The sequence below is a fragment of the Pelophylax lessonae genome (genome assembly GCF_965119305.1).
Source record: "Pelophylax lessonae genome assembly, chromosome: 3".
Taxonomy (NCBI): Eukaryota; Metazoa; Chordata; class Amphibia; order Anura; family Ranidae; genus Pelophylax; species Pelophylax lessonae.
In genome coordinates this window covers 233,451,088-233,472,860 of record NC_138770.1, presented here as the reverse complement: position 1 = coordinate 233,472,860, position 21,773 = coordinate 233,451,088, and the positions used below count along the sequence as shown (strand labels likewise).

The 21,773-nt window shown below is 44.7% G+C and overlaps 1 protein-coding gene across 4 annotated transcripts in view; it reads right to left on the bottom strand.

The window, feature by feature from the left end:
- Nucleotides 1-12,824, bottom strand: part of TSC22D2 (TSC22 domain family member 2) — a 106,467-nt gene extending 93,643 nt beyond the window's left edge. Inside the window, exon 1 of one of the 4 annotated variants that reach the window (XR_014225038.1) lies at nt 10,592-12,824. Coding sequence is in view for 2 of the 4 variants with exons in the window: in XM_082251161.1 (XP_082107287.1) it covers nt 10,592-12,171 (1,580 nt within the window). In the remaining 2 variants the exon portion in view is untranslated. The remainder of the gene's footprint in view (nt 1-10,591) is intronic. The other 3 variants (XR_014225039.1, XM_082251161.1, XM_082251162.1) reach the window with 3 other exon arrangements.
- Between the last annotated feature and the right edge of the window lie 8,949 nt (nt 12,825-21,773).

The following is a 21,773-nucleotide window of genomic DNA, read 5'->3' as shown; positions in this document are numbered from 1 at the left end:
AAAATGGGTGGAACTCCACTTTAATCAATGCACACTGCCAGCGAGAAAGTAGAAGATGCACAAAATCTAAAAATAAAATTACTGTTAAAGCGCAACTAAACCCTCCCTATCCTTTTCAGCCAAAAAGGCTGTCATCTTAGCCTGTGTTTGATCTGCAACTGCCATGGTGCTGCACGTGACCAGATAGGACACCACCCATTTAATGGTTTGACACTTTGATTTGAAAGTACAACCAATGTGACAGTCAACATTCACAGAAAGCCGGGAATATAACTTTTTTAAACTGTTAAATCAGCGGGTTCAGTTCCTCTCTAAAAACATGCAAAGGCAACACTTTAAGGCTAAACTCCAGTCGCAAAATATAACATTTCTAAGTAGCCATTAAGGATATAAAATGTAAATTTTGAGTCCCAAATGCCTTTATAACCCTTGATGCCATTACCTCATAGTAGTAATGTCATCACTGCGCTTTACATAGCCTGTAAGCAAAGCTGTAGGAAGGGCTTGGCAGATCCACCCACTACAGGAGGCGGCGGATACAAGGCCGACTGACTGGTCTTTATTATAAGCAGCTCCTGCACTGAGGCAAAGTTTTAACGTTGGATTACTGCACAGATCAGTTAGAAACGCACAGATCTGGAAGAAACACACAAATCACACAAAAGTATCAAGGAAAAAATAAAAATACATATGCCTCTTGTATTTAAACCACATTTGCACATCTGAGACCCCTTTCAACCTAGCTTTTTTCAGCTGGAAGCTCAGAAAAAAAAATGCCCAACAAGCACAATTCCATTCATTTAAAAAGTCCCTGTCAGGATGGATAATATTTATTTTTTAATTTAAAATCAGATTTGTAATAAATGTATTTTAATAAAATGCTTTTGGAGTAAAAATCTATAGTTTTCTACTTAAGATACAATCATTTCATGTATTCAGCAGGAAATGGAGCTTAGTTATGTAGCATGAGGCTGTATATTCTGAATTATTTACATTTTTAATAAACTCAATGAATCCAAGCTCTGCAAGCTGTGATAACATGCAATGCATTGATGCATTAACACAATGTCACACTAACTACCAGCAAGAATGAGACCTTATATTTAAAGAGAACCTGTCATTTCAGATCCATCATGGCAGCGCCTGTTATCGGGCATCCACTCACCTGCTGCCACCAAGTGTCCCTCACCTTGTGTCACTGCCACATCACCAGCTGTCCCAGTAAAGTGTATGTCAGTAAGTCAACAGCGGGTCAGAGGAAGAGGAGCCGCTGCAGGAGAGAGATGACAGTTGGGGCTCTTTCACACGGGCGATCCGATCAGATCCGCCTGTCAGTTTTTTTAGGCGGATCTGATCGGATCCTCCATGCAGCTCTATGGGGCAGCGGGTGTCAGCGGAGACACCTCCGCTGACATCCGCATCCGATCCTGTGCGTGAAATCTGGACGGATGGAAACCCTATTTTTCCATCCATTCAGTAATCGGAGCGGAGCGGATCTGATGAGAGCGGACAAGCGGTCCGCTCTCATCCGATCCCCCATAGAGGGCAGCGGGGGCTGAGACACCTCCCTCTCCGCTCTGCAAGCGGAGACGGAGCTGTCATCCGCCCGGCTCAGCGGGGATTGCGGATCGATCCCTGCTGAGCAACACGGATCCGCCTACGGAGCGGACCGTGTGAAAGAGCCCTTGCTCTTTAAAAATTAGGATTTAAATAAGAGTTGATTTAAATCAAACCTTTTAACTAGCAATTTAAATCAAATACACCCTGGTCCCTGTTCACATTGGAGTGTTTCGTCACTTGTAGCAAAACGTCTGTCGCTCAAAAAAAAAAAAAATACACAATGTGACCATTTTTGTTCCCATAGACTTCAATTGAAAATGCCTGAACAGCAAGAAATTTGTCTTTTTTGTTTTTTCAAGCATTTTCAGCTCAAACAGCAGCTCCCATCCCCTTTTCTAGCATCACTCCACACCTTACACAGGTTTCCATTGGCCACAGCAAAAATGCCTACATGAAAAACGCCTCTGTGTACGTGTGAAAGTAGCCCTTTAGAGTTCAGCGTAAAGTTTCAGATGGAGCAGGGGAAGAATTGAGTCCTCTGCTGAGTGTTTAATGGTGCCAGAGTCCCCAATGGGAGATTCACCTCTTCAAATTGTCCAGCTAACCACTGTCACGAAGACAAAAAGTGGGGGGAAAAAAAAAAAAAAAACCTTTTAGGTGTGGTCATTAGAGAAAGGGGAGGGAAAAATTTTAAGATAGGAATTCAGAAAGAGTTTGAAAGTAGCAGTATATTTCTACCATTCTCTACTTTTTTTTTTTTTTTTTACAAACGTTTCAGGCTATACTTTTCAATTTAAGATAAAAAAAAAAAAAAAAAAAAGGTAAAAAAAGGCTAAAATTGGAGCACATTTTACACACATTCAAAGTTTTAAAAAATATTTTAAGTGGTTCTAAAGGCTTAAAGCGGTATTCAACAAAACCAGGAATATTGCAGCTTACCAATACTTAGAAAAAAAAAATCTAAAGAAAAGGAAGGCAGCCACCACATCTATGTGGACAGCAGCATTGTCAGTCGTAGAGGAGGGGAGCGTTAGATGTACCAACAGATTTAGAGACACTAACACACTGAGGCCAAACTCCAACTCACACAGCAGTTAGTTACATTTTAAGGTTTTACAAGAACAGCTGATCATTGTAAGCACCTCTGTCAGTGCTAAACAGGTTGGGTAAGCACTAACCAAATGCAGTCTGAAATTTCACGGGCGGACATGGAAGGAGTGACCACACAGACATGAAACTTGATCACTGCACCAAGCCAGCCTTCTAGATGTTCAGCACTGAAAATGGAACATCCGTGCTATAAGGATTTCATCCGCTCTTTGCAAACTTTTGGAGGGGGGCATAGTCAAGCTGAAAATGGAGAAAGAAGAATTAGGCTCAAGGTCTTGCAGGCAAAGTGGTGGCAACAGTCTTCTGCACACCCTCAGAATCCTAGGACATTGTTGCTATTACTTTGCCTGCTGATGGAACACTTCAAATCTTCTTCCACTTTCTCCATTTTCAACCCGACTACCGGGATGCCAACTTTTGCAAACAATGCATGAAACACATAACTGGCATGCACCATTTTCAGAGCTGAACATCTGGAATTCATTGTTGCAGTGATGACGTTTCATGTCTGTATGGTCACTCCTATGTCCAGCCATGAACTTTTCAGACTACCCTCATAACTGATACATTTGGAGAAGAGATTGTTCTGTTAAACAGTCTTACTGACTGGAAATTCAGATGAAAAAAAATGGAAACAAAGCTTAGAAAAGAAAACAAATGCCGACCCCGCACCTAAGAATTGGTAAGCTGCAGTATAACAAATGTTTTCTTTTGTGTTTAATATCACTAAGGTTTTTACCCTAATGCACTGTATGCATTAAGGTAAGAGAAAAAAAAAAAAAAAAAAACACCTAGTATCAGCTCCCCCATACTTATCTGGCTCCTCTTCCGAGCCTGCATCACTGCTCTCTCTCTCTCCCCATACAGGCACAGAGGCAGCCATTGGCTCCTGCTGCTGTCAATCAAATCCTGTGAAGAGGGAGCAGGGTCTAGCTATGCTGTGCATGTCTATGGACAGAGAGGAAGGCTCAGCAATGAGCACGCACTTCTACTCCCATAGCAAGCACTTGCTAATAGGTCAGACAGAAGAGGAGGAGCCAAGATTGCCATCAGGGGAGGTTCAGGCCCTCTCTGTGCAAGGATATTGCACAGAGCAGGTAAGTATAACATGTTTATTATTTTAATCTAAAAAAAATAAAAATAAAATTTGCCTTTAACAATGCTTTAAGACTAAGTGCCGGTTCACATTATAGCGTGTGCGGCGATCGCATGCAATATCAAAGCGCACTGCTCCTTCATTACATGCGATCGGATGTGCAGTGCGAATTCAGCCACTTTGTATGGCTAAATTCGCACTGCACCCGCACAAAAGTCGCACATGAAGCATTTTTTAAGCCGCATCAGGATCAGATCGCACACGATCCTGTACGAACTGTCAGATCGCACTGCGATATGCAATCAAACTGGGGGTGTCGTTAACTTTTAATTGACACCCCCTGCGTATCGCATATGGCAGTGTGAACTTCCAGATGTGCGTTTGCGATGCGGGAACAGGCTGCGAATTCACAGCCTTCCCGCATCGCACAAGTGTGACCCGGCACTAAGTGCTTATTCAAACCACAGCACACATAATGCATGTCAACATCACCTGCATTAATACAGAGAGCGTATTCTTCGTGATTTTCTCCCCCTGGCGTTTTACAGGCATTTTTGCACATGTATCAAGCTTTGTGAGTTTGTTTTCTGAGCTGGGCAAGGAGGAGTATATCAGTTCTATAGGTGAAGAGGAATTCTTCAGGATATAAAAATGCATGTAGTACGTATTTTCAGGCGTTCCCATTGAAGTCTATGTAGCAATAAACACCTGACAATGCTTGAAAATGTAAAAAAAGCGTGCCATTTTGAGCATAGGGTGTACAGTGACTGAGCGTATAAGTGTGAACAGGGTCAATTGGAAAGCATGAGATTTTGCATAAGTGGGCACAGGGAAAAAATAAGCAGAAAACTGCTCAGATGTGAATGAAGGCTTATACACTGTATGTGTGCATTGCCATTTATTCTTAACTGCACCTCCCTGAACAAATGCACTACAATGCACAGAAGTAAATGCTTTGTAGGTTGCCAGTAGCACACGTGCAGGTTTTTGAGACACTACCACATAAAAAACACAATGTCTCAAAAAGCAGTTTACTGCAAAGAAAAGAGATATTATAAGGCTCCGTTCACATGTAGGCGTTTTTGGGGAGTTTTTCTGCTCTAGGATCAGCTCTCAAAACGCCCAACAAGACAAATCCTATTCATTTCAATGGCCCCTGTTCACATCTGAGCGATACACACACTATATATATATATATATATATATATATATATATATATATATATATATATATATATATATATATATATATATATACACACACATACATACATATATACATACACACACACACACAGTATGTGCTGCAGTGCACTGCCATTAATTAAATGTGATCCCAACACATATACAGTGCAAAAAATTTAAATTATTTATACACACACTACCACTATATAACTCCACAACACACAATATTTTGTATTGCAGGCATTAAAAGACCTTTTAGAAAAAGATTAGGTTCCCATAGCACAATGTGCTTCTATACATGGAGAGGCAAGAATTACATATAAAAAGGTATGTATTGGGCCCAAAGACATAATGGCAGTTAAAAATAGGTAACATTTTTGTTTTCACTACTTTCAGGCTTATATTGGGTAGTAAAATATGTATAATACAAGCAAGATGAGACCTGTGTCATAGTCAAAGGCACTGGAAGAGTCAGAAATGTGTACCTGCATTCTTGTGTCACGTCATAAGCTTGAAGTATTTAAAGAGACACAGTTGTCAGATCATTCACTTCTATAAAAAGATTCCAATAAAGTTTCTGTGTGCATATTTAACAATACTTTTGCATGTTATTTGGCCATGGGCTATAATCCATACTTTTTAAGTAGACATCCAAAAAGCTCTGGGACTGCTGCCAGGCACCATTTTGGATGTAAAATTAGAACCATAGCAGTCACTCAAGAGACACCATAATCTGTCCCTATGCTCTTCCCCCAGAAGCTACATATAAAACGATGTATAAAAGGTGAAGGGAGGAGCGGTAGAGCTGGGCCAGCACAGGAATAAGTAGATGTTGCAATAAGGAGGGCGCTATAACATGGAAGGAGTGAAGGGGGGATGCGCTATAAAACTGGCTAGCAAAATGTAAAGTTTTCAAATAGTGGCAAGGAAAAGCACCACAAGTTAGAATTTAAAATACTTGCCTTTTTCTATTTTGGAGGTGAATAAATTAAATTAAAATAATTCTTACCCATATTGGACATACCAGTGGCGCGAGTGATTTATCAACTTATACTCTTTTTCTATTTTACCTGCAATTTTAAATAAGTTGGTTTGGACAGGGTCTCTTCAACCACAAAGTTCAGCTTGACAACCTGGTAAATGGCATTTTACAAAAGCAGGGGTTAGATATGGCTGCCTCTTTTCCTATGAGGGGTTTCCTTTCAAGACAGCAATGAGGACCATTTCTCACCCCTCTAGCATTTAACCAGCATCCATTTGTCATTCAAGCAAAGGATAAATACAAACTAGGGTGCCAAAAATCTATTCGTATAGGCTAAACACAACTAATGCCTCGTACACGCATCGATAATTGGCCAGGAATTTTCGGCCAACGTCCGATCGGCCGATTTTCGGCTTGTTAGTATGATGCTTTCGACAACCGACTCCGACTTTTCGGCCGAACAAAATCTGGTGTGCAGGCTATAAAATTTTTGTTGGCTGTCAACAGAACGGCTGATTTTCCGTCAGTCAGTACAGATTTCGGCAGACAAAAATCAGATGAGCAAAACTGGGCATGCTCAGAGAAGAAAAAACACACGGAAAGTAAACCAGCACATGACATCACTTCTGAAGTTGGTTTTTGTTGGCCGAGAAAATTCGTGTGCAGTCTTGAGCACATTTCAACCAACACAACAACACTGAACAAAAGACGGCCGATCGGTCGGCCGATAATCGTTGCGTGTGTACGAGGCATAAGTATGGACAGCTCATCCATCCATTCCTGGGAATTGAGCTGTAAAGCAGCACTTTTTAATAAGTTCTAAACATGCAAAGATGGGTTATTAAAGTGACAATTGTAATTGACAGCAATTAAAGTTCAACCTGTTTACATGTTTGTGTCCAATTATATAAGCCAGGATATTCTAAATACTCGGTTTCCTTCCTTGACTAATGAAGGAATACTGCCTAGAAGCGAACCATCCTGATTCCAGACCTCAGATTGTGGTCCAACCAGTTCCATATACTTGCGAAAACTTCACAAGAACTCACAAGTACATTACAGTACTCACTCACAGAATAGAAGTTCTGATAAGGCATACAATTGTTAGTGATAAGAAGTATTCAACTTATAGTGGCCAACCAGGAAAAAAAAAAAATGAGCATTACCTACCAGAACCAATCAGCTCTTAATACCTCATTAGGTATTGAGGTCAACACCCAAGTAGAAGGCAATACCAACCGTTTCCTTCTATCCAAAATAAATTTCCTATGCAGCGAAGGCCATACACTGACAGAATGAAATGGATTTCTGCACCTAGGAGTCACAGGTGTTGAAGTTGTACACAGCTGAGTGGTTACATACAGTACATACAAGGAGGAATGAGCGGCCTTTGACACACACAGGGAGATTTACTAAAAGTGTTGCACACAAAATCTGCTAAAGCTGTGCATAGTAATCAGTTAGCTTCTAGGTTATATTATCAAAGCTTAGTTGAAGTTAGAAGCTGATTAGTTACTAAGCACAGCTACACCAGATTCTGTGTGCACCACTTTTAGTAAATCTCTCCCACACAGTCCAGAGTCCAGGGCTGCTCATCCCTCCCTGTACGCATGTAACCGCTTATATGTGCATACAGCTGCGGCATCTACCAGCCCATCATTGATTTGTGCAGGCTGCACACCTTTGACTTCCAGGTGTAGAAATGCATTGAATTCTGCCGACGTATGACCCTCTGTGCCTGTGTACATGAGCCAGAACTTTGGAAGTCAAGTGACTGCATAGTAAAACAAGTTATATACATTGTTATGTATGCAGGGCAATGGGGAGGCAACGTTTTAAAGTAGGTTTCTTGTTCAGCCTTTTCATCTAATTGAGTGAAATATAAAAACAAACATTTATGGTTTTGAATTACTTTCTAATGGCTTACACCAAAGTAAATGTAAAATGAAATGTGTTACATATAGTATGTAACTGTAGAGAAACATGAACTTTACATTACATGTCCAGAGTCCACGGCAAACAGCAGAGATAAACAGACTCTGTACAGGCAACAGGAACCCATGCAAGGGATGCGATTTAGCATCAATTGCAGTTAACCAGCATGGGGGGGGGGGGGGGGGGGTACATGTTCAAAAGTAATCTTTCCACACAACAGTGTGTGTGAGATCTCAAAAATTCTAGTTACAATGGCAAACTTTTTTAATCAATCATATTAGTGAAAGCCTAAAGTCTTCCTGAAAGTCTTCTTGAGCAATATATGTTGCACATGTAGAACACTGCTTAGTGGCATTACTAGAAATGCGGTTTGTACTTTTTTTTTATTAATATCCTGCCAGCTAGCAGCATCTGCTATAAGTTTAGTCACTAAGTTATGTCTGTATTACGCACACCTTCTTTATTGATGAGCACTACTGTCATGTGAGACCAGCTGCTCTGCAACAGTCCTACAGATAAACAGTATGACAAGAACAGACACAAAAATGGCATGTGGCATTTTCTTCAAACTGACTAGATCACAAAATAAACAGCACCATTTCACTGTGACATTTGTCTTCTGAATTAATGTAGAAGGAATTGTCATTCCTGGTGGTGGAGAGTTTGCTTGCTTACACAGCATGGGGTGTTATTGTCTGTTAAGGAAAACTTGTCAATTCTATTCACTAAAGCCAGCTATACATTCAGCAGGGCCTGGCAGATAAATGCTGCTTGATCAGTGTCACTGGCTATAGCTGGGCAGCACTGATCAGTGTGCTCTGACAGTGGGGAATAAATGCTGCTTGATCAGTGCCACTGGCTATAGCTGGGCAGCACTGATCAGTGTGCTCTGGCAGTGGGGAATAAATGCTGCTTGATCAGTGCCACTGACTATAGCTGGGCAGCACTGATCAGTGTGCTCTGACAGTGGGGAATAAATGCTGCTTGATCAGTGCCACTGGCTATAGCTGGGCAGCACTGATCAGTGTGTTCTGACAGTGAGGAATAAATGCTGCTTGATCAGTGTCACTGGCTATAGCTGGGCAGCACTGATCAGTGTGTTCTGACAGTGAGGAATAAATGCTGCTTGATCAGTGTCACTGGCTATAGCTGGGCAGCACTGATCAGTGTGTTCTGACAGTGGGGAATAAATGCTGCTTGATCAGGGTCACTGGCTATAGCTGGGCAGCACTGATCAGTGTGTTCTGACAGTGAGGAATAAATGCTGCTTGATCAGTGTCACTGGCTATAGCTGGGCAGCACTGATCAGTGTGTTCTGACAGTGAGGAATAAATGCTGCTTGATTTGTGTCACTGGCTATAGCTGGGCAGCAACTGGCTATAGCTGGGCAGCACTGATCAGTGTGCTCTGACAGTGGGGAATAAATGCTGCTTGATCAGTGCCACTGGCTATAGCTGGGCAGCACTGATCAGTGTGCTCTGACAGTGGGGAATAAATGCTGCTTGATCAGTGCCACTGGCTATAGCTGGGCAGCACTGATCAGTGTGTTCTGACAGTGGGGAATAAATGCTGCTTGATCAGTGCCACTGACTATAGCTGGGCAGCATTGATCAGTGTTCTGACAGTGGGGAATAAATGCTGCTTGATCAGTGTCACTGGCTATAGCTGGGCAGCACTGATCAGTGTGTTCTGACAGTGGGGAATAAATGCTGCTTGATCAGTGCCACTGGCTATAGCTGGGCAGCACTGATCAGTGTTATGACAGTGGGGAATAAATGCTGCTTGATCAGTGCCACTGACTATAGCTGGGCAGCACTGATCAGTGTGCTCTGTCAGTGGGGAATAAATGCTGCTTGATCAGTGCCACTGGCTATAGCTGGGCAGCACTGATCAGTGTGCTCTGTCAGTGGGGAATAAATGCCGCTTGATCAGTGCCACTGGCTATAGCTGGGCAGCACTGATCAGTGTGCTCTGTCAGTGGGGAATAAATGCTGCTTGATCAGTGCCACTGGCTATAGCTGGGCAGCACTGATCAGTGTGCTCTGACAGTGGGGAATAAATGCTGCTTGATCAGTGCCACTGGCTATAGCTGGGCAGCACTGATCAGTGTGCTCTGACAGTGGGGAAGTCTCCATACCATCAGAACACAATTGCTCAGTGGGAGCGATTTCCCCATCTACCTCAAAATGTGTAGACAGGGGAATCAGGTCATTTTTTTTTTTTTTTTCAACCAAAAAGTGAATCACCTATGGGCTGCCAAGTTCAACTTGACTTTTTTATTTACACCAGAGGAACACTTAATTTACAGGCCTATGAGAACCCTTGCTAAAAACAATTCCCTGGGGAGTTAATTAGGAAAATGTCACTTACGTTGGGGTCAGTGAAGAATGTTACACTTACAGACTGCTAAAAAGATCAACGGTGTCACACCACTGGCCCCAGATCTATGTTGGCACCGTCAATATGGGAAGTCAAACAAAGCTTAAGAAATCTCCAACAACCTCTAAGAACCTTGCTTGAGAATGGCTGCACTAGTTATGCCATTGTTTCAGGTCTCTACATCTGACCTGGATAAGGTAGAAATCCTATTGCAGAAATTAAGATTTCAACACTTTAAAAACCTGTCATTCAAGTATGTCATTCCCTGGTATATAAACAACCTTGCCAAGTTCCTGGAAACAAATGCATTTACAGCGTTAAGACAAATATGAAACACTTCATACCTGTCATCCTCACCATCAACAGGAATAGGTAAACCAAAAACAGGTAAATGAAGAGGGTTTGTTAGAGTGTCCGTGATAGGAACCTTCACAAAAGACTTCTCAGAAATCAGGGGCATTGACGGCTGAGGTAGAGGTTCCGATTTTCTTCGGTCATCAATCTGACCGGCCAACGGCTGAGTCTGAAACTGACTAATGTTTGATTGTGGCAGACTCGTATTTACATTTGCTGTACCTTGCACTGGTGGAAGCCCAACTGTTGGTATTAGGCTGTTACTCCTACTGACAGAAGTATGGCTACCCAAGGAGGACTGTACAAAAGTAGCAGGAGCTATTGGCATAGTAACAGGAATAGCGGACACACTAGGCACACTACTTGATAGTCCAGAAACCCCAGTACTAGGCACGGCCCCTGGGACATTCTGCACTCCGGAGGTCATGGCATGGTGGCTACCTAATATGCTACTCCCACTCGCTTGCTGCTGACTTATAGATTTCTGTGGCACCGCAGCGACCGAGGACACGGTTGCCTGCGCCCCGCCTCCTCCTTGTTGCATATGAACCGGATGGGTCCCAAGGCCTGATCCTTGACCGGTGGAGTCTGAATGAAGGCCCAGAAGCGGCGCTGGCAAGTGTTGGCCCGGAAGACTGGATGGAGCCCCAGTACCTGCAATCAGGGAGGTTGCAGCTTTTTGGGTTGTTCCTTGCGACTGTAGAACTGTTCGATGTTGGCTGTACTCGGCTTGGCCGGAGGCCTGGGGGGCCATCACGAGGCCCGGCTGGGAGTAAGGAAACTGCTGGGCCTGGCTGACGGACGCGTTAGTCTGCTGAGCGCCAGGCTGAGCTAGGGAGACATTCTGGGGGCCCAGGTTTGGTAGGTAAGTCTGTCCTGGTGGTGGCACCATCATAGGCTGGGAGCTGACTGCAGCAGGATGCATGGGCTGAGCAGTTCCCTGTATGGGCTGCTGCCAGGGTTGGTTGACTTTGTCCGGTAACTGGGACATAGCAGTAAGCGAGGTGTCCGTTCCAGAGTCATGGTGCACAGAGGATACCACCACAGCTGAGCCTCCAAGGCCGCTGTCCCTGTCCGGAGCCGTGTGCTCATAGCTGCCCCCCGTGTGCCGGGAGATTAAAGTGCTGCCATCCGAGTCCTTATCGTAGTACTCCGTGCAGGTCCAGCGCCCCCTCCGGTACGGCTCCCCGGAGCTGTGGTCAAGTTTGATGACCCGGAAGCGGGAGCTGCAAGCCTGAGATGTAACCGGAGCGGGCTGACTAGGAGGAGGGGGGCCGCTCCGGATGAGGGGTGACTCATGTGGTACGTTAGGGGACATAGTCCCGGGGGTGTCGGCCTCTCCCCCCACGTTGTTAAGGGTCTCCTCAGAAGAGCTCCTCTCCACCACCTCCTCAGGCCCGTAGTCGGTGGCCCGGGACACGTCGAAGATCTCTGAGGAGACGTCCTCGGTGCGGGACTCGTCAGGGTCGTCCAAGCTCTCGGTGTCCTCGGTGATGCTGCTGGCGGCCTGGGCCGTGGTGACGCTGGTGATCTGGAAGCAGCTCTTCTTCTTAGCCGGCATCTTGGACATGGTGAGGAGAAGAGAAGGGGGGCCGGGCCCACACACGTTCCCCCTCCCCGGGGAGGACACACGGACCGCCGCTGCTTCTTCTCCCGATACCTCTAGCGCAGGCCTGACATCCCGGCTCTGTCTGGGGAGGGATTCGTGCTCCGCTGCAAGGCCTCCGAGGCCCCGGACTCCTCCTGTCAACACAGTCCGGGGATACTGAGCACAACAGGCCGCTGTCACCCAGATGGCGCCGCCGGCTCCAGCCTCAGTAGAGGAGGAGGGGGGGGGGAGGAGGACAGGCCGCAGCTCCCCCGGCTCTCCCCTACCTAGACTCCACAGAGGCTGACATGTCAGGAGTAGGATGTGGCCGGGCACTCTGCTCTCAGAGGAAGTGAGAGACGCTGAGCAGGCTGGAAACTACAAGGAAGAGAACGTCTGTTACTGACGGAACACCGGCTCCTCCCCCCTCCTCCGACACTCAAATTCAAAACCTCCCCTCCTCAAAATGGCCGCCAGGGGCACTGTAAGGAAAGACTTAGCGGAGGGGCGGGGCCGCCGTGATGGACGGGCCGTCCTCTGTTGAATGACGTCAAGCAGTGAGGCGTGTTCTGCAATGGTGTGAAGGAGCCAATCCCTCTGGGACGTTGTGGAGGGGCGTGGTGCTTTTTGGTACATCACGGGGCGCCGTGCGGCCGCGGCTGTGTCATGGTGGGGTTAACCTCCTCAGTGCCAGTAGACAGAAGCGCTGGACATGGAGCGTCACATTTACTGACAAGTGTGAATCACAGCTCCACTGAGCGGTCATTGCTGAGCTCTCCGGAAAAGTACTAGCTGTCTGGCTGTAGTACTTTGTGTCACCAGTGCACAACTCCATGAATGATTGTTCGGGAACAGAAGCAGCAATGTCATCCCTATACAGATTGTCAATGGAAATCTGTCTTCTCCTCTCTAATGTCAGGTAGCTGTGTGTTTACACTTTGCTGCCTTATAGTACATGTTAACCACTTGCTTACTGGGAACTTCCCCCCCCCCCCCCCATTACTGCCCCAGTCATTTTTTCCTTCATTGATGAGGCTGCACTGATAGGCACTAATAGGGAGCACTGATCAGGAGGAAATGGTAGGCACTGATGAGGCTGCACTGATAGGCACTAATAGGGAGCACTGATCTGGAGGAAATGGTAGGCACTGATGAGGCTGCACTGATGGGCTCTAATAGGAAGCACTGATCAGGAGGAAATGGTATGCATGATGAGGCTGCACTGAGAGGTGGCACTGATGGGGACGAATAGAGGGCACTGATCCAGAGGAAATGGTAGGCACTGATGAGGCTGCACTGATAGACTGCAGTGATAGGCACTAATAGCAAACACTGATGGGCACTGATTAGAAGGAAATGGTAGGTACTGATGAGGCTGCACTGATAGGCACTAATAGGAAGAACAGATGGGCACTGATCAGGAGGAAATGGTAGGCATGATGAGACTGCACTGATAGGTGGCACTGATGGGGACTGATAGAGGGCACTGATGATGAGGCACTGATTGGCTACACCGATGGGCACTGATCAGGAGGAAATGGTAGGCACTGATGAGGCTGCACTGATAGGCACTAATAGCAAGCACTGATGGTCACTGATTAGGAGGAAATGGTAGGTACTGATGAGGCTGCACTGGTAGGCACTAATAGGAAGCACAGATGGGCACTGATCAGGAGGAAATGGTAGGCATGATGAGGCTGCACTGGTAGGTGGCACTGATGGGGACTGATAGAGGGCACTAAAGATGAGGCACTAATTGGTTACACTGATGGGCACTGGTTAGCAGTACTAATGGGCACTGGTTAGGACCACTGGCGATCCCTGTGTGGGACCAATGTCCCTTTTACAGAAGCTGGTAATTGGAATACCTTTTTATGACAGCATGAGGGAAAAAAGCAGATTACAGGCTTCTGGTTACATGATGTGATCAGCTGTCATTGGCTGACAGCTGATCACGTGTTAAAGGGCTGAGTCATAAGGAGGGGGGCACACAGGCAGCACGAGCAAGAGAGGATGTCCATTGTCCTCCTGGCAATCTTTCAGCTATAGCGCTGGCACCAAGTGGTTAAAGCAGAAATCCGGAAAAACATTTTGTGTTCCATGTAGTTGTGCAGTGGATTAAAGTAGTTGTAAACCACATACATGACATATGTGTGTACATGTCCCAATCCAGAGCACTGTGTCATTTCTGTCTGCTGCCCCCTTCCTCTGCTATTAGCATGAGTCATTTCTGACAAGTTTTCCTGACGCTAAAAGAGAAAAATGTGACAGGGGAGGGATCTCCAGCTGATTGCCAGCCTCAGCTCCGTTCCTGTGTGCTGTGTGGAGGGGGTGTGTCCCTTCTCTCCAATGAGCTCTCAGAGCTCTCCTCACTGAGCTATGGAGAGTGTAACTTCATCTCTCCGTCCCCTGTTTTCTAAACTCTAAGATACATGTTATAATTCAGCATTTTGAACAGATGTAGAGGAGAGAAGGCTGCAGATAAAGAGGTACAACGTACATTCACCAGCCACTTTATTAGGTACTACCATTAGGTAGTATCGGGTTGGACCCCCTTTTTGCCTTCAGAACTACCTTAAAGAGATTGTAAAGGCTGAAGGTTTTTTTTTTATCTTAATGCATTCTATGCACTAAGATAAAAAAAACCTTCTGTATGCAGCAGCCTCCTTCAGCCTCTCTAATACTTACCTGAGCCCATCTTTATCTAGTGATGTTGCAGGAGTTTCTCAGCTCTCATTGGCTGAGACAGCAGCGCGGCATGGTTGGCTCCATGCTGTCAAAGTCAGTCAGCAAATCAGGAGAGAGAGGGGGCGGAACCAGGTCATGGCTCTGTGTCTGAATGAACACAGGGAGCTGGCTTGGGTGCCCACAAAGAAAGCGGCTTGCTGTTGGGGCACTCAGCAGAAGGGAGGGGCCAGGAGTGCTGAAGAGGGACCCGAGAAGAGGAGGATCCATGCTGCTTTGTGCAAAACCAACTGCACAGAGCAGGTAAGTAAAACATTTTTGTTTTTAAAAAAAAAAATTAGACTTTACAATCACTTTCATTCTTCGTGGCATAGATTCAACAAGGTGTTGAAAACATTCCTCCGAGATTTTAGTCCATATTGATGTAGCACTCTCTAGCTAGTGTATATACAGTGCCTTGCGAAAGTATTCGGCCCCATTGAACTTTGCGACCTTTTGCCACATTTCAGGCTTCAAACATAAAGATATAAAACTGTATTTTTTTTTGTGAAGAATCAACAACAAGTGGGACACAATCATGAAGTGGAACTAAATTTATTGGATATTTCAAACTTTTTTAACAAATAAAAAACTGAAAAATTGGGCGTGCAAAATTATTCAGCCCCTTAAGTTAATACTTTGTAGCGCCACCTTTTGCTGCGATTACAGCTGTAAGTCGCTTGGGGTATGTCTCTATCAGTTTTGCACATCGCGAGACTGAAATTTTCGCCCATTCCTCCTTGCAAAACAGCTCGAGCTCAGTGAGGTTGGATGGAGAGCGTTTGTGAACAGCAGTTTTCAGTTCTTTCCACAGATTCTCGATTGGATTCAGGTCTGGACTTTGACTTGGCCATTCTAACACCTGGATATGTTTATTTGTGAACCATTCCATTGTAGATTTTGCTTTATGTTTTGGATCATTGTCTTGTTGGAAGACAAATCTCCGTCCCAGTCTCAGGTCTTTTGCAGACTCCATCAGGTTTTCTTCCAGAATGGTCCTGTATTTGGCTCCATCCATCTTCCCATCAATTTTAACCATCTTCTCTGTCCCTGCTGAAGAAAAGCAGGCCCAAACCATGATGCTGCCACCTCCAAGTTTGACAGTGGGGATGGTGTGTTCAGGGTGATGAGCTGTGTTGCTTTTACGCAAAACATAACGTTTTGCATTGTTGCCAAAAAGTTTGATTTTGGTTTCATCTGACCAGAGCACCTTCTTCCACATGTTTGGTGTGTCTCCCAGGTGGCTTGTGGCAAACTTTAAACAACACTTTTTATGGATATCTTTAAGAAATGGCTTTCTTCTTGCCACTCTTCCATAAAGGCCAGATTTGTGCAGTATACGACTGATTGTTGTCCTATGGACAGAGTCTCCCACCTCAGCTGTAGATCTCTGCAGTTCATCCAGAGTGATCATGGGCCTCTTGGCTGCATCTCTGATCAGTCTTCTCCTTGTATGAGCTGAAAGTTTAGAGGGACGGCCAGGTCTTCGTAGATTTGCAGTGGTCTGATACTCCTTCCATTTCAATATTATCGCTTGCACAGTGCTCCTTGGGATGTTTAAAGCTTTGGAAATCTTTTTGTATCCAAATCCGGCTTTAAACTTCTCCACAACAGTATCTTTGACCTGCCAGGTGTGTTCCTTGTTCTTCATGATGCTCTCTGCGCTTTAAACGGACCTCTGAGACTATCACAGTGCAGGTGCATTTATACGGAGACTTGATTACACACAGGTGGATTCTATTTATCATCATTAGTCATTTAGGTCAACATTGGAACATTCAGAGATCCTCACTGAACTTCTGGAGAGAGTTTGCTGCACTGAAAGCAAAGGGGCTGAATAATCTTGCACGCCCAATTTTTCAGTTTTTTATTTGTTAACAAAGTTTGAAATATCCAATAAATTTTGTTCCACTTCATGATTGTGTCCCACTTGTTGTTGATTCTTCACAAACAATTACAGTTTTATATCTTTATATTTGAAGCCTGAAATGTGGCAAAAGGTCGCAAAGTTCAAGGGGGCCGAATACTTTCGCAAGGCACTGTAGTAAGGTAGTGTAGGTAAATTGGTTTGGCTGAGAGCTAGGCCTGGGTTGAATCTAGGTCAGGGTTTAGTAATTCAGGGAGGCTGGATTAATTTTTCAGACAGCTCTTCTGGTGCCTCCCCCTTTTTTCTGGAACCTTGGAGAACCTTCCAGATGTAGTGGGTGAAGACTAGGAGGAGCTGTTTGAAATATTTATGAGTGCCACAGCCAATCCCCAGCAGATGGGCTGACAGGGGGCAGGCCACTTCTCAAATCGCTATGAGTCATGCCAGCAGGCAGGTGGAAGATGGAGTGCTGAGGAGGTTGTTAGTGGCCCTTGAGAGTGCCCCCTAGTCTGGGGGGTGACTTCAGGTCTAGGGCTTGTGTGTTGGAGGGACCCTCTACAACACACAGGAGGAGGCTTTCCTGGAGGCACAGGAGCAAGTGAGAGTACGGCAAGAGCAGACCAGCACATCCAGGGGATTTTTCCTGAGAAGTCAGCTGAGTGGGTTGGTGAGTGTGCAGTCTGTGAGGACTGTGGAGAAGTTAGCCAGGAGGGCTAGTGAAAGGGGCAGCTGCTCCCAGACAGGCTGGCCGTGCCTGAAGAGGTGGTGCTTGTGACGGACGCGGGTATCAGATCCCTGAACTCCTCACTAACTCGTGACAAAGGACAGGTCAATCTCACACAATGCTGTCACTTACGTAACAATGCCAATCTCAGCTGCACCCTGCACAAAGATTTTCCAGCTTGCGGGACCACAATCTAGGTGCCAGCAGGCTGAGAGCGATTGTCACTGGTGGTTATGAATAAGCGAGTGCAACAGTGGTGAATAAACTTCACATGTTCACTTACATCGTTGTGCGGGCATCACTTTGTGTTTGAAGATACTGCTGGAGACTATGGATCTGACCTGCACCTGATTATAGATCCTCACCTGAGCGGCTCATCTGCATTTGTCTCACTCTGCTGCACCCTGCACAAAAATTTTCCAGCTCGCGGGACCACAATCTAGGTGCCAGCTGGCTGAGAGCGATTGTCCCTGGGCTAATTAAGCAATTAACCCTTTACATGCCACCACTTCAGCTTAAATCAAGTCGATTTAAATCAGCTCGATTTAAATCATAATTTTTAAAGAGCAACTGTCATCTCTGTCCTACAGCGGCTCCTCCTCTGACCCGCTGTTATCTTACCAACAGTCCTATTCACTTTAATAGAATGGCTGGTGATGCGGCAGTGACACAACAAGGTGAGGAACGTGGCGGCAGCAGGTGATTGGATGCCCGCTAACAGGCGCTGCCATGATAGACCTGAAATGACAGGGGCTCTTTAAATGTAAGGACTCATTCTTGCTGGTAGTTAGTGTAAAATTGTGTGAATACATCAATGCAGTGCGTGCTATCTCAGCTTGCAGAGCTTTAATTCATTGAATGAGTTTACCAAAAATTTTAATATTGCAGAAAATACAGCCTCATGCTACATAACTAAGCTCCATTTTATGCTAAATAAACTAAATTATTATTGTATCCTAAATAGAAAACTATCTTTAGATATATTTTTACTCCAAAAGCATTTAATTAAAATAAATTTGATAAAAATAAAAAAAATCTGATTTAAATAATAATAAAAAAAAATCCAATATATATTAATATATATAAAAATCCACATATAGGCTGTTGCTAGGATGTTGGGATTCACCCAGATGCCTGATTGGCAGCTGGCTCAGCCTCTCTGCTCGTGGCTGAGAGCCTGAGCCAGCCGCTCCCACCCCTTCCACAGCCCAGCTCTCTAGTAAACTCTAGAGGGGCAGATCAGAGACTGACAGTCTCTGCTCTAGGAAGACTGAGAACCGAGCAATAAGCAATCATGTAATTTCTCAGTTCTCAGGCTAAAGGGCCATACACACTATAAGATTTTCTGAAGACTTTTTCCTTTAGACTTACCAAAACCATATAATATGAGGTCAAACCTAAACACTTTCAATTTGTATGCAATCTGGCAGGCCCTTGCACTACATAGAAAAGGTAAATCTGAAGGAAATCTAACCATAAAAGTTGGATAGTGTGTATCCAGCTTTAGAGCTGACAAGGGACAGCTGTAGCATTGGACTAATGCTGCAGCAGGGAGGTGAGTATACTGTAGATGCTTGGTTTTTTTAGTGCACACAAGCACAGTATAATACCCAATATTTTGGTAAAATATAAAGGATGGTTTTACGTAGAGTAAATAGATAATAAACATGTCAAGATTTAAAATTGCACACGCCCGTGAAATGGAGACAAACTATAATAGTGAGTGACAGACAACAGAGGGTTGTAGTCAATGGAGAACATTCAGAACAAGGTCATGTTACCAGTGGGGTACCTCAGGGATCTGTACTGGGACCAATTTTGTTTAATATCTTCATAAGTGATATTGCAAAAGGCCTCGATGGTAAGGTTTGTCTTTTTGCTGATGACACAAAGATATGTAACAGGGTTGATGTTCCTGGAGGGAAATGCCAAATGGAAAAAGATTTAGGAAAACTAGAAGAATGGTCAGAACTCTGGCAACTGAAATTTAATGTGGATAAGTGCAAGATAATGCACCTGGGGCGTAAAAACCCAAGGGCAGAATATAGAATATTTGACACAGTCCTGACCTCAGTATCTGAGGAACGGGATTTGGGAGTAATTATTTCAGAAGACTTAAAGCTACTGGGAAGACAATGTAATAGAGCAGCACGAAATGCCAGCTGAATGCTTGGATGTATAGGGAGAGGTATAAGCAGTAGAAAGAGAGAAGTGCTTATGCCGCTGTACAGAACACTGGTGAGACCTCACTTGGAGTATTGTGCGCAGTACTGGAGGCCATATCTCCAGAAGGATATAGATACTCTAGAGAGAGTTCAGAGAAGAGCTACTAAACTAGTACATGGATTGCAGGAAAAAACTTACCAGGAAAGGTTAAAGGACCTTAACATGTATAGCTTGGAAGAAAGAAGAGACAGAGGGGATATGATAGAAACTTTTAAATACATAAAGGGAATCAACTCGGTAAAGGAGGAGAGCATATTTAAAAGAAGAAAAACTACCACAAGAGGACACAGTTTTAAATTAGAGGGGCAAAGGTTTAAAAGTAATATGAGGAAGTATTACTTTACTGAGAGAGTAGTGGATGCATGGAATAACCTTCCTGCAGAAGTGGTAGCTGCAAATACAGTGAAGGAGTTTAAGCATGCATGGGATAGGCATAAGGCTATCCTTCATATAAGATAGGGCCAGGGACTATTCATAGGATTCAGATATATTGGGCAGACTAGATGGGCCAAATGGTTCTTATCTGCCGACACATTCTATGTTTCTAATACCTAAAATTGTCCTAAGATGATGCTGTAGGTTTCTTTAGGGGAAGCCTGTATAGGTTATCAGTTTAAAGTTAAAAGAGAAGTATGGAGTTTCATTTTTTTCCAGAATCATACTTACCTAGGTGGATGCAACATCGGTCCGATACTGCATCTGTCCCCTGCCGGCTCTAACACCGAGAACCGAGCAATCAAACATTGCATATTGCTCAGTTCTAAGGGCTCCCTGAGCAGAGAGCTGCTGACTATCAGTCAGCAGCTCTCTGCTCTGCTCAGAGCTCACTGGAGCGCTGGGCTGTGGAGGGGACAAAGCTGGCTCAGGGTCTCAGTGGCTCGCTGAGGGCCTGAGGCGGGTGCTAGTCCAGGCATGTGGGCGGATTCCAACTTCATTGTCACGATCTTTCTCGAGCCTGAAATGGCTCTGTGACGTCAGCTGACTTCGGCTTCATCCTGCTTTCTGCTGAATACAGGTCACAGGAGTGCAGAATGAACTGCAGTCCTGTGATCCACAGGAGAAGTACAGCCAAACAAGAAAACATTTTTAAAAAATAACAAGAATCATACCCACTCTGTGCAATAGTGTTGCACAGAGCAGGCCAGATCCTCCTTTTCTGGGGTCCCCCAGCTGTGCTCCTGGACTCTCCCCCCCCCCTGCCCAGTGCCCCCATAGCAAGCTGATTGCTATAGGGGGAATAGTGCATGCTTGCTCCTGAACTAGTTCTGTGTGTCTATTGACAAACAGAGCACGACTAAGCCCCAGCCCCCCACTGCCTCCTCCCAAGAGAGCTTTCATGCACAATGCTGGATGGAGATCGGGCTCAGGTAAGTATAGTGGGGGGAGCTGCATGCAGAAGGTTTTCTACCTAAGCAGAAAATATGGGAATATTTCACAGCAGTATAAACATTTAGGCCTCCTGCACACAGGGGGTATGTATAGCCCCTTTGAATGACAGAACTCCTGGTTGGAGAAAAGCTGCTTAAAAAAACGAGGTAAAAGAAGTGTCTTGTACACGTGTTTTTAGGCAGATTTAAGATCTTCAAGCATCTAAGCATTAATTGATTCCATTGGCCAGTATATTCATTTATTCTGGCCATTAGATTGCATTATTGTTCAAACGCTAGTCGCATCTAGCATTTAGGCGCATTTAGATGTGTTTACACATGTTTAGGCGCATTTTCTCCTGAATACACCTTTGGTGTTTTTTTTTTCAGCCTGTAAACGCTCATCTCATAATATGCATGTAAACACCTATGTGTGCATCGACACAGGCTAACATAGAGGTCAATCTTCAGGCTGAAAAACAAAGCCAAATATCTTTAATGTGGTGTTTTTAAGCCCAGTGTGCATGAGGGCTTAGAAGCCGCATTATCATTAAATGCCATTAGTGTTGTAGTTATCACTCTTTCTAATGTTTTATTGATTTGTTTTATTACTAAAACAAACCTAAAGCTAGCAAACATTAGTATCCTATACACACAACGGCAGATCTAGGTAAAT